The 16,375-nt window shown below is 44.2% G+C and overlaps 2 protein-coding genes across 4 annotated transcripts in view; one reads left to right on the top strand and one right to left on the bottom strand.

The window, feature by feature from the left end:
• LAMC2 (laminin subunit gamma 2) overlaps window positions 1–13,418 on the top strand; it is a 56,104-nt gene extending 42,686 nt beyond the window's left edge. For both annotated transcript variants that reach the window (XM_073900132.1, XM_073900133.1), the window contains 11 exons: window positions 295–451; window positions 736–941; window positions 2,425–2,504; window positions 3,595–3,744; window positions 4,248–4,392; window positions 5,105–5,254; window positions 5,805–5,919; window positions 6,867–7,066; window positions 8,318–8,476; window positions 8,570–8,669; window positions 11,527–13,418. In XM_073900132.1, coding sequence (XP_073756233.1) covers window positions 295–451; window positions 736–941; window positions 2,425–2,504; window positions 3,595–3,744; window positions 4,248–4,392; window positions 5,105–5,254; window positions 5,805–5,919; window positions 6,867–7,066; window positions 8,318–8,476; window positions 8,570–8,669; window positions 11,527–11,780 — 1,716 coding nt within the window. In that variant the 3' untranslated portion in view covers window positions 11,781–13,418. The remainder of the gene's footprint in view (window positions 1–294; window positions 452–735; window positions 942–2,424; window positions 2,505–3,594; window positions 3,745–4,247; window positions 4,393–5,104; window positions 5,255–5,804; window positions 5,920–6,866; window positions 7,067–8,317; window positions 8,477–8,569; window positions 8,670–11,526) is intronic.
• Window positions 1–16,375, bottom strand: part of NMNAT2 (nicotinamide nucleotide adenylyltransferase 2) — a 206,205-nt gene that overhangs the window by 8,536 nt on the left and 181,294 nt on the right. The window contains exon 12 of one of the 2 annotated variants that reach the window (XR_012380558.1): window positions 3,766–3,850. Coding sequence is in view for 1 of the 2 variants with exons in the window: in XM_073900137.1 (XP_073756238.1) it covers window positions 3,835–3,850 (16 nt within the window). In the remaining variant the exon portion in view is untranslated. Of the gene's footprint in view, window positions 1–3,755; window positions 3,851–16,375 lie in introns of those variants that run through there. The other variant, XM_073900137.1, reaches the window with a different exon arrangement.

Below are 16,375 nucleotides of genomic sequence, written 5' to 3'. Positions count from 1 at the left end.
CACTTTCTTTGTTCCAGACAGAGTTCCAAGCAGTATCCAAATACTAACTCACTTAGTCCAAGTAATAACTATGAGATATTATTATTATCCCCATCTAAAGGGTAATGAAAGTGACTTGCCCAAGGTCACACTGACAGCTAATGAGTAGTGGGGCCAGGATTCAAACTCTCGGCTCTAGCATCTTTAACTACCATGACATGCCAAGCATTTCTGGGCTTTTAGCTGTTCTCCCCTGAGTACCTGGTACTGGACTGTGATCCCCACAGTCTGAGCCTCTTTCCTGTGTGGTTTCAGATGGACCAGTTTATGCAGCAGCTCCAGAGCCTGGAGGCCCTGGTTTCAAGGGCTCAGGGTGGTGGCGGAGTGGTGCCTGACACAGAGCTGGAAGGCAGGATGCAGCAGGCTGAGCAGGCCCTTCAGGACATTCTGAGAGAAGCCCAGATTTCAGAAGGTGATGAAGGCCAATTGCCCTTTAGACAGAAGGGAATGTATAATCTTCTGTCGGGTATCAGCTCGGTGGGTGTCTCTGTCCAGCACTTGGAGAGAGAAAAGGACTGTCTGCGATCTCCTGGGACCTGAATGATGGTGATAAGAGAGTGGCTGCATGCATTCATTTATTGGGTTTTTACCATTTTGCCATTAGCCAGTCAAAGTCACTCTTCAACCCTCCCTCATGTCCTGTTTCTCTGTGCTGACTCCAGAAGTGCTCATCCTCCTCTTCCTTGTTGGCACCAGGTGCTAGTAAATCTCTCAGTCTCCAGTTGGTCAAGGCAAGGAGCGAAGAGACTGGCTACTGGAACCGCCTCAATGACCTCAAGACGACTATGGAAAGACTCCGGGCCCTGGGCAGTCAGTATCAGGACCGAGCTCAGGATACTCACAGACTGGTCACCCAGATGCACCTGAGCCTGGAGGAGAGCGAGGCCTCCCTGAGAAACACTGTAGGTGTCGCTGGGTTCAGGGTACTGAGGATCACTGCCATATCGGGGCACCCACCCGCCGTCTCTCACACTCTTCGGTCTACCCGGTAGAGAGCTGAACTTCTCTTCCTTGAAACAGGCGTACCTGTTCTTTGTGTTCTTGGGCTTCCTGCAGTTTCCCATTTTACTGCCTATATCTTCTTTCTAGCTCATTTCTTGCTAACCATAACCTCATGTTGGCCCTCTCTCCTCTCCCTTCTTGCTGCACACCTCCTAGCTGGTTAACTCCTAGTGGGCAGGATTTAGTTTTGCTCATGTTTGCATTCTCAGCCCCCAGCACAGTGTGTGGCTGTGATACATGTTTGCCGCATGAATGAATGAAGGAATGAATGAGTGAATGTCCATTTCATGAACAAATGAAACGGGAGGAATGGTGGGGAGAAGGAAGGAATCCAGTGAAGACAGGATTCTGGAAAGAGGAAAAAATTGTTGCCAACGTGATTTTCTTAATGATGTAGTTTGTAGTGTGATAGGAGGGAGAGATTTGAATGGGCCCTCCTCTCTTTCTCAGCAAAGAAGGTGATGGTGACAGTAGTGTAGGTGGGTGGGTAGAAAATGAATAAAGGATCCTGGAAGATAATCAGGTTTTATGCTGGCAAAACGAAGGATTTAAAGAATAATGTGTACTGATTTTTTCCCCTTATTACAAAAATAATATTTATTGTAGAAAATTTAGAAAATAAATAAAAATCCCCTATGATCCCATTATTAAGAAATAACCATCACTGAGGGCGCCTGGGTGGCTCAGTTGGTTAAGCGACTGCCTTAGGCTCAGGTCATGATCCTGGAGTCCCGGGATCGAGTCCCGCATCGGGCTCCCTACTTAGCGGGGAGTCTGCTTCTCCTTCTGACCCTCTTCCCTCTCGAGCTCTCTGTCTCTCATTCTCTCTCAAATAATAAACTAAATAAAATCTTTAAAAAAAAAAGAACCATCATTGAAACTTGGTATATAGTCTGTTGACTTTAAATACATATGAAAATACTATTAACATATATATATTTTTTAATGAATCTATTTCTATTTACAGTTTTTTTAAATTGGATTTCCACTTTATTCTTTTTTTTTTAAGATTTATTTATTCGAGAGAGCGAGCAAGCAGAGGAGGGGCTGAGGGAGAGGGACAGGAAAAGAATCTCAAGCAGACTCCCCACAGAGCAGGGAGCCCAATGCGGGGCTCAATCTCACAACCCTGAGGTCATGACCTGAGCTGAAATCAAGAGTCAGACGCTTAACTGAGCCACCCAGGAGCCCTGGATTTCTACTTTATTCTTGTCTATACTTTTTTTTTTAAATGTAATGATCATGGTGACTAGGGACTTTTGATGTGTCAGGGTGTAGAATGCTCTGTGGCTAATGACAACTAGTTCTAACAGGACAGATGCAGAACCTACTTAGGCTCCCGGGCTGAGTGCAAAGCTTTAACCAATTCTCCTTTTTCCACAGAACATTCCTTCCTCAGAGCACTACGTGGGGCCAAATGGTTTTAAAAGCCTGGCCGAGGAGGCCACAAGATTGGCAGACAGGTAAGCGGGCCCCTGCTTCGGACTACCTCTGCAAGGCCAGACTTGAACAAGACGGTAGGGTATTCAGGACCTAAGCAATATATTCGTTACCTCTCGGCACCTTTGCAGCCCTTTCCTTGCCTTGAAGCCATTTTTTTAAACCTCTTGGCTTTTAGCCTGTGTAGGTGGCCACTGGGCACGGTCATTTGGCAAGTGTTGCGGGTGGGGGTGTTTTTTACCCCAGATTTTTCTATGACTCACAGTATGGCTCTGGTGTGTGTCAGATGTGCTTTTTCGGGCCCCGTGAAATGAATCAGCCTTTGGAAAAGAACGTTCTGCAGCTTTGAGGGACTCCCAGGCTCCCACATCAAGCCTGGGAACAAGTAGCAACGAGTTGTTTGCTAGCCTGTGGGAGCCAAGACTGCAGAGAGGGAACCTCCTCCCCAAAACCGGCTCTGCAGGACCCCAGGGATAACAGGCTGCTCCCTAGTCCTTGCCTGACTGTAAATCCTACCGTGTTAAAGAGGTTTGCTCCTAGCCGAGTGCTCAGCAGGGTAGCAGGCTCTGCTAATCCCAGATGGAATTCAGTCAGTGAAGGAGGTTGATTTGTGTTTTGTAGCATAAACTGCCTGCTGAGCTTGTTTGTTGTTGTTGTTTGTTTTTATCACTTTGTAAGCATTTGGGGGATTTTATTGGCAGGCTCTGTCCCCTCTAGTGGTAGACCCAATGTAGAATTTCAGCAAAAGTGAGGGGAGAGGAGTGGGTCCTGGATGAAATAAGACCTAGGTGTTTCTTCCTGCACAAAACAGCTTATAAATGCAGTACTTTATCCCCCTGAGACTGCTCGCACCGGTCTCCCCGCCCCACACCCTGCTGCCCTGGTTACGCCATAAACGGAAAAGATCACCAGCTAGGGTCTAAGACATGAGCTCCATCTCCAGAACACCTCCTGCTTCCTGACAGATCCTCTAATTCCGTCTAATCTGGGTTGATTCTGTTTGGCTTTTCTAGACAAACCAGTTCCCTTACTCCTCTCCCTTCCTTCCAATAAAAGACTTAAAGGAAGCCCCTTGCAATGAAAACTCCAATTCTTTGTTTTTAATCCTTTCAGCCATGTTGGGTCAGCCAGTACCATGGAGCAGCTGGTACGGGAAACCGAGGACTATTCCAAACAAGCACTGTCCCTGGCACACAAGGCCCTGCAGGAAGGAGGCGGCGGGGGCAGCCCGGACGGCTCTGCGGTGCAAGGGCTTATGGGAAAGTATGTTCGACGGGTCCTCACCTGGGCCAAGATTATCCGCATCCTTCCAGGGTGTAGTGCAAACCACGGTCGAGGGGCACCGGTGCTTCATTAAAAGATATTACTCCTAAGGGACAAGAGAATGAGAGCGTTAATTTGGGGGAAGGGACATGCCTTTATGTCTGGAGAATCAGAAAAGACTGATTAAGTAAAACTTGTGTTTTGACGGAAAGATTGCAATGCTTGGGGAAGTTGTGGTGGTTGAGTAAATGCATCTGACGACATGGGGGAGATAAAAAGAATATATTATCAAGACTTGGGAAACTTGGGCTGAATTCTTCCAACCCAACCTGTATAAACGTTAAGGCTTATGTTTAGATTGTGGAGAGGGACGCGTGTCTGTCACATCACCTCATTCGGTTCTTCTGATAACTCCAACTGCATACTTTTGACACAACAAGATGAATGTTTGCTTTTAATAAAAAGAGTGAGTCCTCAAAGTTCTCTTTCTCCCCACCCTGCAGGTTGGAGAAAGCCAAGTCCCTGGCCCAGCAGCTGTTGGGGGAGGCCCCTCAGACTGACACTGAAGCAGAAAGGTCTTATCAGCATAGTCTTCGCCTTCTCAATTCTGTGTCTCAGCTGCCAGGAGTCAATGATCAGTCTTTTCAGGTGAGGGCATGTACTGATGTGCTTGGTGGACAGAAGAAGGGCCATGGTGCTTGCTTCTCTGGGGGTTCCATACCATGGTTTGGTCATTCAGCTTTTCCTCCACAGGGACCTTTCTTGTGTTTGATTAGGAAGAATATCCTTCTTGTTAACAATTTCCTTGTTCTTAAACTCCAGTCTTTGCCTCTGAGAAAGCCTTAGCCCACATCCTGAACCTATGAGTGGATAACAATTTTATATCTCCTCCTTAGTTTTGGGGACTACTGAAACTTGTGGGAAATTATTAGAGATAAAGCTTGCTATTTACATTTGGGTCCAAACTATAGTACGTTTCTATGTACAGCCATTCAGAAGACTTTTGTTTTTCTCAGAAGTTTTACATTGTTTCTGTCATTGATTCCTTTAACTATTACAAATGTATCACATTAAGAAGATTTAGCTTTCTGCCTATGCAAAAAGCGCTACACAGTGATTCCCATAAAAGTGTTTCCACGCATGTATAAACCAACAGGTAAATTTAAAAGAGAGAGAGAGAGAGAGAGAGACAAGACCTGTTTGATGCTTGGGGAAACTGCCACCTGACTATCATTAGGCATTTTGCTTCATTTCTATTAAACTTTGTGTCTGGATTGCTGTTGTTTTCAAGCTCCTAAGAAGGCTGGTGTGGCGACTGGTGGGCGGAAAGTCAGACTCCTTCATGTCTTTGGGCCCACAGGTGGAAGTGAAGAGGATCAAACAAAAAACTGACTCTCTCTCAAGCCTGGTGACTAGGCGTATGGATGAGTTCAAGCATGTGCAAAGCAGTCTGGGAAACTGGGAAGAAGAAATCCAGCAGCTCTTACACAATGGAAAGAATGGGAGACAGGTATCCTTTTATTAACTCATTCACTCAACCAACAGGTACTGGATGCCTCCCATATGAATAAATATGGCAAGAGGCCATAAATATGCAACCCTAGGAAACTCTCTGAAGGTCATGGTACCACTGCTTGTAGATGGAGTAACTGAGATACAGACAGCTTGATGTAATTAGTTCTGTTCTACCCACTGAATCGGCCCTCAAACCTAGGAATAGGACTCAGGCCTCCTGAGTTCAATTTTGGTCCAGCTTTTTCTACTAGCTTGGCTTTAGGAAGTATCTAGAGTATAAAATTATGATTTGCAAAACTGTACTTGTCCTTGATAGTGGACTGGCGTTTGAGACTGTTCCCTATACAGGATGTGTCGTTGGTTTATAAAGTTTGCTCTGTCCCAGATTGTGGAGGGCTTTGCGACAGCACCCCTAGACTTTCTGGTGAATCACAGCACTCAGTTGTCACAAAGAGAAATATGTCCAAGTGATTCTGCTGGTCGGAATGCTCCTTCTAGGTGTATGTTACATTTACTCTAATCTTATTCTGTCTGCTGGTTTACAGACATCAGATCAGCTGCTTTCCCGTGCCAACCTTGCTAAAAGCAGAGCCCAAGAAGCACTAAGTATGGGCAATGCCACTTTTTATGAGGTTGAGAACATCCTAAAGAACCTCAGAGGTAAGCATTTCATGGTCCAGGTCACTTGAGTATGTTAAAGGAATAACCACAAGTTTGATTTATTTTGAGTCCCTGTGTATCTCTCTAAATTATAGGTACATGGGGATATTAACAGACACTTAATAAATACCTTCCTAAAGTAAGAAATTGTATTGATATTTGATGTAGTGGAAAGAATTTAACTAGCTGTCAGAAGGCTTGAGTTCCAAGCTTGGCTGGGCCGCATGACGGCTCTGAGCAGACTGTGTGACCATAGGCAAGTCACAGCCTTTCCAGACCCTAACATCCTCTTCTTTAAAGAAAGAAGGATCTCTAAGGTCCTTCACAGATCCAACATCCTACTACAACACCGATATTTTTCCCTTTTCTTTTGTAGCCTGGTTGATTCCAATATATAATCCATGTGGTTGCTTTGTGGTGATGATAGAGCAAAAACTGTCACAGCACCTGGATCCCAGGAAATCTGGGTTTGTGCCTTGTAGAGATTTGGTTTACAATTTCAGGTTTCTTCAGTAAAGAACAAAAAGAAACATTTCTCAAGTCTTGGGATTTTCTTCACAGAAAGAACCTCTCTACCCATTCTGTTCAACCTCCAATTCTCATCATTGGCAGCTTCGGGTTTAAGGCTCTGGCTTGAAACTTTGGGCTTCAGAGATTTCATCTCTTTCTGGTCTACTTTGGGGTCTTAATACGCTTGCAGTGGTGGGAACCCAGGGCAGGCTGATTGTCAGTTTCTCTAAGCAACGGCCTAATCATGGCCCTTTCAGTGCCTCCTTTAAGGGGCTTTCTGCTGGATAAGAAAGGGCGGTAACAGCCACAACTTCCCACACTCTTGCCCCCAGGCAGTAATAACCCTCTTCCTGGGATTTTTCTTAAAAACTTCAGCCCCATTCAGTTTCATTTGTTATGTTTCACAAGTCACTTTTGTTTTCTTGTCTTCATTTCAGAGTTTGACTTGCAGGTTGAAGACAGAAAAGCAGAAGCAGAAGAGGCCATGAAGAGACTCTCCTACATCAGCCAGAAGGTCGCAGATGCCAGTGACAAGACCAAGCAAGCAGAAACAGCCCTGGGCGGTGCTGCTGCCGACACCCAGAGGGCCAAGACCACAGCCAGGGAGGCCCTGGAGATCACTGACAAGATAGAACAGGTAAAGAGAAATCGAAATGCAGGTTGGCACGTGCAGCCCCAAACGCAAGGGTCGTGTGGGAAGAGAGAGAGCATTGGGCTCGTTTTGGCCCCTAGATCTCAGAGGGCTGTCGTGGTCCGTGGCAGCCCCAGAGCCACTTATGTGCCCCCTTTTGTTGGTTGAGTCACAAGGCTTTCATTGACCGAGAGCTAGAACCTAAATTTTCCGCTCCCTTGTTGGACAATACCATGAGAAGAACCATCCAAGTCTGGGTTTTTGTATCAACTCTTGTATTAGTGTCCTAGAGCTGCTGTAACAAAGTACCACAGGCTGGATGGCTTAAGACAACAGAAGTTTATTCTCTCACAGTTCTGGAGGCTAGAAGTAGAAATCAAGATGTCAGCAGAGTCACAGTCCCTTGGAGGCTCTTGGGTAGAAACCTTGCCTGCTTATTCCTAGCTTCCGGTGGCGACTCGCACTTCTCTTCAAAGAGCATTCCGTGTGATGGGGGGAGATAGACTAGATACACACCCCGTATGGGAAATGCTGTAGTAGAGGTTGTGCTTCTCGGCTGGAAGAGAGCGCCTTAGCGCTCATTTAGGCATGACTTCTAAAAAGCTTATGCAACTCTAGAAAGCCCAGAGGAAACTCTTAGGATCTGGACTATTTGACCTCACTCTTGGACCACTTGGTAATTTGCAAGAATAATTTCTCATTTTAAGTCCCTTGAGGGTGGAGACCGGTTTCATGTGGCTCTCTTTATATGGCTTTTAGCACAGAGATACCTGCAATTTGATGTTTAATAACAGCTTATGGGTAAAGATATTGATAAACTTTGTCCTAATAAAAACAAGAGCCACAGCTGTTGCCCATTTTCATTCTCTGCGCCTTGAACTCAGCTGTCTCAAGGATCCCAGTAAAGTTGCTCAAACGACTGTGGCAGCAAAGAGCTATGACAGGAAATGATGTGAATTTCTCACCCTCTGGGTTTTCCCAAATCGTTTTTATTGCGTTCACTTTTCGGTGAGCGTTGACCTGAGAGGGACCCAGTGTCTCACTGCTGACCCTCCTAGTCCCTACAGACATACCCCCGAATTAATTTGTTGGAAGCAGAGCTTGGAGAAGGGTGTGTCTCCAAGTCTGACTCTTGTTGTTCATCTAACTTACTCCAGCAGGGTCTGGCTGCAGCTGTTTTTCTCTTTTTGTCCCTGGGACATTTTTGTGCCTCACCCCTCTCTCTCCTCCCGGCCCTGGCTCCCTTTCTCTTCCCAGGAGATAGGAAGCCTGAACTTGGGAGCCAATGTGACAGCAGATGGAGCCTTGGCCATGGAGAAGGGACTGGCCACACTGAAGAGTGAGGTGAGGGAAGTGGAAGGAGAGCTGGCCAGAAAGGAGCAAGAGTTTGACCTGGATATGGACGCAGTGCAGATGGTCAGTTCCCATCGTTCTCCATGGGAGATTCCTGTAAACCTGCCAGTATGAGAGACACCCTTTCAAGACTGCTTTGTATTTCTTTTTCTTCAGGTAATTACAGAAGCCCAAAGAGTTGATAACAGAGCCAAGAATGCTGGAGCTACGATCCAAGACACACTCAACTCATTGGACGGCATCCTACACCTAATAAGTATGTGGAGTATCCACAAGCTTCCAGCCCCATGCTCCAGGGCTGCTCTCAGAAGGCGAGCTAGACCTAGCCCTGATAAATGGAAGCCTTAAGAGTACCCTTAAGGGTATCAGAAATTTGTTTTATTTCTAAGCCCAGATACTTTGGGCACACAACTTTACATTTTCTGGACTCTATTTTACCATCTAAAGATGGGTCACTGAGTTCCTATTGCCCTTGGAGGTGAAAGTCTGTAGCTCAAAGATCTGGGTGTATTTAGGGAAGGTATATTGAAGCACAAAGAGGTTAATCATGTCTCACTGATCCCATAGTAAACTGTGGAGGCAGTATTCAAACTTCACGGCTCAAGAGAAGACTGGACAGTTTGACAGTCCTGCTAAGGATTCTGACCTTGGTCCTGAGAAGCTTGTGGGCAGTTGTGGGCAGAGGAATAACATCATCCCCATAGATTCAGAAAGATCACTAAGTGGAGTTACACAAGTGAGTGGAGCAGCCTTGGTTAGACAAAAGGCAGGGTGAGACCACTTTGGAAATGGCGGAGGGAATCGAGGAGGGAGATGACAGAGCCTGAGCTCTGAGGCAGTAGAAATGGTGAGAGGGGAGTTCTCCCAGCCTGTGAAGTCAAGAGTCACTTGTCGATTCTGCTGTTTGTCCCTAGCCTGCAGTTATACCCTGATATAACCAGTTGTGGGACCTGGGGTTGATAGCCCAGAAGAAATGTAAAGGTAGTAGGTACATGAGATACTGCAAAATTTTCAAGTAAAATAGATTTGATGGCACAGGGTGGCAAGAATTCAGATTTACCCACAGAATCCCTCCCCCACAAAAAAAAAACTGATGAGGATTAACATTTAGGATTGGTAAAACTGATAGCAAACCCTCATTCGGCCTGTTTTATCAAGCGTAGACTGCTGCAGATAGGGAACAAAGGATTCAGTCACAGATTCCAGCCACATTCCGGAAAAGGCTTGGTTCTACATTTTAGGTTCAGTAGAACAACTTTACTATTTTTTGAAAGATTTTTATTTATTTATTTATTTTGAGAGAGAGCACACAAGCAAGGGGAGGGGCAGAGGCAGAGGGAGAAGCAGACTCCCGCTGAGCAGGGACCCTGACATGGGGCTTGGTCCCAGGACGCTGGGACCATGACCTGAGCCGAAGGCAGACACTTAACCAACTGAGCCACCCAGGCGCCCTAGCTGAAGAATTTTAAAATCTGATTTTTCTGTGGACTACCATCCTCACTTACCCTGGAAGATCAATATTGTCTGTGTTGTTATACTAATGAGTCTGCTTTGTGGTCCAGTGAGCCCCAAAGAGTAAAGACCCTCTAAGGGTAAAAAAAAAAACCCAAAAACCCCAACTCCCCAGTGGAGCTTTTAGCAGCTTTGTTCAGTGTTCTGAAAAAGGTAATGAAACAAATAGGGCCTTTCAAGAGAAAATGAGAGCATGGGGGAAAGAAGTTGGTGGGGATTATTAAACATTTACTAGGTGTCAGGCACTCTGCCAGGTGTTCTCTGGTGCAATATCACTTAAGTCTTTTAAAGGTCCTATGAGACAGGTTTTATTTCTTTTATTATTTTATCTCACAGAGCAGTAAACTGAGGCTCAGAAGGGTTGATAGGGTCCCATGGATCACATAAACTGTGGAGGTGGGATTCAAAGTGAGATCTCTTTGTTGCCAATGCTCCTGCCCCTTTTTTGAGCAGTTTGTACTGCCTCTCTGTGGACATGGTGGTTTTGTTCCCAAGCTTACTTAACTTTCTCGGCATGTCATAGACCCCGAATGCTGGAAATCTCCCCTGCTCCTCAGTGAAGGACCGATCCACTGGATCTGCATTTTTGTTATGGTGTTGTTTCTCCTGTTTGCTCCCTGGAGTCCTGGACCAGTCACGATGTCATCACCCCAGGCACAATAAACTCGGGCAGGCAAATGCTATCACCACAGCTCCGATGTGGGAGGCAACCTGACCTTGAGTTTGAATTGACCAAAGGCCACCCAGACCCTATGCACATCAAACAGGTTTGGCCAGGTGCCCTTCGTGCTGACATTAGTTTTAGATTGTGTATGGGTAAAACATACCTGAACAAATAAGACTACATTTCATATGGGAAATAAACGAATATCTAGCCAGATTCCCACTGTCTCAGGCCAGAATGAAGTCTTACATCATTTCCAAACAGCTGGAATCTATCCCCCAAATAGCAAAGCATACCTTGGCCTCTATAAACCCAAAAGCCCAGCCAGTTTCTAAAGGTCTTCTAATGGAAAATAGCAAGATTATTTCCTAAGGGTAGTTCAGTAAACATAATTTGGAGTTGGTCCTGATCTGAGGGTGAGCTGTGTGGGGCAGGCACCTTGGACAGTACTCAGTCTCCAGTGACCTTCAGCCTTCATCCGTTCAGAGCATGAACTGTTGGCCCCAACGTGAAAGGAGAAATCCAAGCTTCCTATTTCTTAACTATAGTGCTCAGAGGTTTGAACTGGGCTGTTCAAAACTAGTAACTAGGCTAGAGCTCTTGGAACATTTTCTATATTATCTATATTATATTGTGGTCCAAATGTAAAATATCCCAGTGTAAAATAAGCCTTTTATTATTTTTTTTTTTAGTTTAAAGTTTTTTATTTTAAGTAAACTCCATACCACCCGTGGGGCTTGAACTCACAACCCTGAGATCAAGAGTCACATGCTCCACCACCTGAGGCAGTCAGACACCCCTAGAATAAGCACGGCATACCATTTCCTCTGGGCAGGTGGAAACAGGAACTAGTTAAGGGTCTAGAGGGCCCACGTGTGTTCAAGGAGATCTAACCACAGCTCTTCTATATTAACTCTTTTCTCATTCCCTCAAATAGGTCAGCCTGGCAGTGTGGATGAAGAGAAGCTGATCTTATTGGAGCAGAAGCTCTTCCGGGCCAAGACTCAGATCAACAGCCAGTTGAGGCCCTTGATGTCAGAGCTGGAAGAGAGAGCACGTCGGCAGCAGGGCCACCTCCATGTGCTGGAGATGAGCATAGATGGGATTCTAGCTGATGTGAAGAACCTGGAGAACATCAGGGACAACCTGCCTCCAGGCTGCTACAATACCCAGGCTCTTGAGCAACAGTGAATCTGCTCTAGAGATTTCCCAACTGAGGTTCTTGGGATGCATAACTCAGGAGCCATCTCATGTGAATGGGGTGGGATGGAGACATTTGAACATCTTAAATGGGCATGCTCAGGTCCACTGAACCTGACCCCATCCCTGAGATCTTGGCCAGATAAATGTCTTGTTACACCAGTGTGATACTACTTGGGCAATGAGGTGGATAGCATTGGGTATGAGACTGGCCAAGGGCCTGGACCCCAAAGGGTAGACTGGATGGAAGGACAAGCTGCACGGCCAGGTGTTTGCCTCAGGAGAGTCAAAGCCTGAGTCCTGGAGTATGGACAGATGCTGCTAGGCTAGAGTCAGCTTATTTTTTGGGTAATGTGACCAATGGAATTTTTTTTTTTTTTGTACTTTGCCCACCCAGAAAATTCTTCTCAATGTCTGAACAGAGAGTGAAGTCCAGTCACACTGTGGCCAGTAAAATACTATTGCTTTATAGTGTCCAGTGCAAGCTTCTTGTTGACCAGAGTTCCTCCCACTTACCACCCAGTTTGTCAACATGTGTTCTACTTTCAAGCTGGAAGAAGTGAACAGTGGTGGAGTGAGAGGCTGTAAGGCTGGTCCATTTGGAGCCATGGTGCCTGCTTGGGTCCTGCCACCTTTGAGTTCTTCTGGGGCCTGGAAGTGACATCCTTTCTTCAGTGATGCCATGACTAGTTAGAGACTACACTTTTATTAAAGCATTTCCGACCAGCAAAACAAACTTTGGGAAGGTATTTAAATTTGGGTTTCAAAGTGATAGAAAAATATAGCTTGGGCATTGAAAGAAGTACAATTACCTAGAAGATTTATTAGTCCTTATTCAATCCCACTTTTCAAATGCTAAAAATTGTATGTGTCTGTGTGTTTTATTTTCTCACTATCTCTGCCTATAGCAGAGAATGTTCCTACTCACACTGGAGCTGGGTAGACTCCATCCTTCCATCCATCCATCCATTCATCCTTACAACATATATTTATTGAGTACCTCCTGTGTGTCAGGGGCGGGGGTACAGTGGTGATGTAGTCTCTGCCCTCACAGAGTTGATTGTCTAGTAAGGAAGACAAACATTAAAAAAATAAATTTAAACGTACAACTCTTGTTCATCACAAGTGGTTTTTATTGCAATAACCCCCTGGTTTGCAACCTCACTTCTCAACAGAACATATGTTGCAAGACACTCCCAGGGGGGCACTTGGGTTTTGGCAAAGCCGAGATGGCTCTGGGTTGTGCACACTTCTTTGCATTCTAGCTGTCACTCCTCCCCTTTCCACACCTGATTGCAACAGACTGTTGAGTCATGATTACACCAGTGGGAATTGCTGGAAAGACCAGAGATGCTTCCATCTCGTCTTGGAAGATGTTGGTGCAGACTCGCCTTTGTACTTCCTTGGCTTTTCATGGATGTGTTTTTGAATAAAGAATAAATCTTAGATGACTGTGGTCAGTTTCTAACTTGTCAAACTCGTCTAAGATGGAGGTACCAAAGCAATGGAAACTAAAATGCCCCAGAAATAGCAATGAGTCCTAGAGTTCACATTTTTCTGAACATCTTGTTTTGCCCTTTGCAACCATTCGAGCACTTTATAAGAGTTAATTGGTGCTGTCTCCTCAGCATAAAGAAGGATTTATTTCTGGAACAACCTGAACAGGGTGGGGTTTTAATTAATATTTTTGTCTTTTTTTCCTCGGCTATGAAATTAATGTAAAATCAATAGTCTGTTGTACATTGTCATGCTTTTTAATAGATAAAAATCTAATTAAGATCCTGAATTGGCCATCTAGCCAAGTGGCTGAGGAAAAGATTCTGTTCCTGTCCACATTAACCCCACAAATTCTGAGAGGTCTGATCACTTTGCTTTACCTTCTGTAGAAGTGAATTTATAATCCTGTCTTGGCATACTCAATCACATGTCCTATAAATCTCTCACTGTAATTAACAACTAGTGCCCAGGTAATGTATATGTATTAATTAGATTAGATTAACTACTATGTCACATAGGCCTAAAAATGTACATTACTCAAACACAGGAGACATTTTTCTTGCTCTCATAACAGATGTGGAGAAAGTCGGTAGGGTGACCCTCCGCATGGTCATTCCAGAACGTTGCCATTTACAACATGTGACTTCTAAGGTTGCCCTGGGAATCATTTCCATCCCAGTGATTAGAAAGGGAAAAAGACATGGAAGTGGGAGACACCTGGAAGGTTTCCGTGGGCCAGGCCTGGGAGGGGATGCATGTCACTTTCTCTCACGTTCCATGGTCCAGAACCCAGTTTTATGACCACATCTGACTTGCAAGGGGTCTGGGAAATATAGCCCCTTGGTAAGAAGCCATGTCTCAGTGACAATCCTACTCTATGAAAGGGGATAATTCATTAGAATGCACAGCTAGTGATCAGCGTCTGTCTCTGCCAGGTATGAGATTAAGCAGCATATGTTCTAGGGAACTTGATGAGGGATTCCATTAGTTAATAGCATGCGATCATAAAGGGATTCCTCAATGGAATAAACTGTTAAGAAGGTCATAGAATGCCTTCCCTGATAAATGGGAGATGATCTCTGAATAGAGATGGGAAGTGGAAAAGTGACTCATATGACTCCCTTGGGTATGGACATGATTCCCTCATCTTTGAGGACCTGACAAATTATCCCTAAGAAGAGAGAAGGGGTGTGCGGCTGAGAGAGAACCTACTCAGGACTTAGCCTCTGTTGCCAGTCTTGTCCCTCTCTGTCAAGTTAAGAGAGCTGTCCTTCCTGGTTCTCATCAGTATTTCTAACTGGTAGTGAAAACTCCTTTGTACTTCTCCCCTGAGAGCTTTCTGATTAATTGTGCTGCTGGGAGGCCATTATGCATATCATCATCTACTTTGACTCATAGGGATTTCTGTTTAGAGAGGGGGGTAGGAATGAACCTGCCCATAGGCTATGGCTTCTAAGCAGATGTATTTCTGATTTTATCCCAGGATGTGGTTTCTTGTCAGTACTCTTGGGAGGCCAGGGAAAAGGGGAAGAAGATACTCAGTAATGTCCAATGTTTGGAACGAGGCTCAAGGACTGGGATATATTTATTATGTCTTCTTTCAATGTTTTTGCATGGTCATGGGAGCGCTGTGGATTCTTGCTGTGGCTCAATTTTGCCACCTGGAAAATAGAGATTAGGTTTTTGTTTTTTTTTTCTGCTTTCTTTATTCTATGGGCTACATGGAACTTTCCAAGAAATTCCAAGACCTGAAGCTTACTTATGGGTCATAAGGGAAGAAGTGTGTATGTACATGTATATTAATTCATAGTACATATATTTTATAAGTTAATGTAAGTTAGCAAATTAAACCAGTGTTTATGCCCAATTTTAAACAAACTTTCAACATTACATACTCTCAGGACAGAGAAAAAAAGTGTTTAGGTTTGTGGCCAAAATAGCAAACGTAAACACAAGTAATCAATTTACAAGGCATATCAAGCATCATTACGATGGGCCACCAAACCCAGATGGACACGCACAAAGCTAACTAATTCCAATCTTAAACAATAACAACAAAACACATAGTAAGAACCAAAATGATTTTTTTTAAAAGCACCACTAATCTGACAAACAAGTGGCTAAGCCCTAAATGAGGGGCCTAAAGGGGAATTGCTATTTTACCATCTGAATCACGACTGATACTAGCTAATGACAGCCACCATTTGGATCTATACCAACACACAAAGCATGTCACAACTACAAATGAAATAACTACTAGAGCAGAACTGAGCAATTAACAAATTATTCATTTTTTTTTGCTTGTTTACACTGCCAAAACTGTGAGTTTAATGATTTGTCTTACTTAAGATCTTTTATACCAAAAGTGAGTTATGCAAATTTAGTTTTTACAAATACATTTTTGCTTCATAAAGAACTAATTTCATTAGGGAGCCAAAGCTAACCAATAGGAGACTATGAAGATTAGGTAGGTTCTATGAAAATTGAATCTATTTTTCTCAATTGAAAATTCTTAGGCACAGTTCACAAATTTGCTAATTATTCTTCCCTACCTATGATTCTTGGGTGTGGCTGTATATACTGTCATATCACACATGTGGCATCAACTAAACCAGGCAGAAAATCTGCTCTAAGAACATTTTTGCAACTGTTGGCTCCCGTCGAGTACGACTATGACAAAAAATTGATTAATTCTGCAACTCGCAGAGAAGATTCTGGACAGACACAGGACTAGTAGCATTGTCTTATTTATTAATGTAATTCAAACATTTTGCTGATAAAACTTTTGTCCACGACTATGCTAGCAACAAAATTTTACTCAAAATATTTCACTATGAAATGGTGTTGCAACTTCAATGTAGTTTTTATTAATGAATTGATTTTCATAAAGCAAATCTTACTCTTAAAATGGTAGATTCAGTGACCAAAAGTGATTTAAAAAAAAGCTTCCCCCCTCCCCTTGCCAATCCTTGAGACTGTTTGGATCAAACTGAGTTCTGGACCTGGGCTAGACTGAAGGGAAAGAGTGTAGCGCATTCCCAAGTAACTAGAACAGGCTAATAGGACACCCAAACTGACATGACCAAGAA

The sequence above is a fragment of the Callorhinus ursinus genome, unplaced genomic scaffold, assembly GCF_003265705.2.
Source record: "Callorhinus ursinus isolate GAN/ISIS: 27379988/994484 unplaced genomic scaffold, GSC_fseal_2.0 scaffold13, whole genome shotgun sequence".
In the NCBI taxonomy this organism is placed as follows: domain Eukaryota; kingdom Metazoa; phylum Chordata; class Mammalia; order Carnivora; family Otariidae; genus Callorhinus; species Callorhinus ursinus.
The sequence above is the reverse complement of the archived record's forward strand: the minus strand, read 5'-3'. Positions and strand labels throughout refer to the sequence as shown.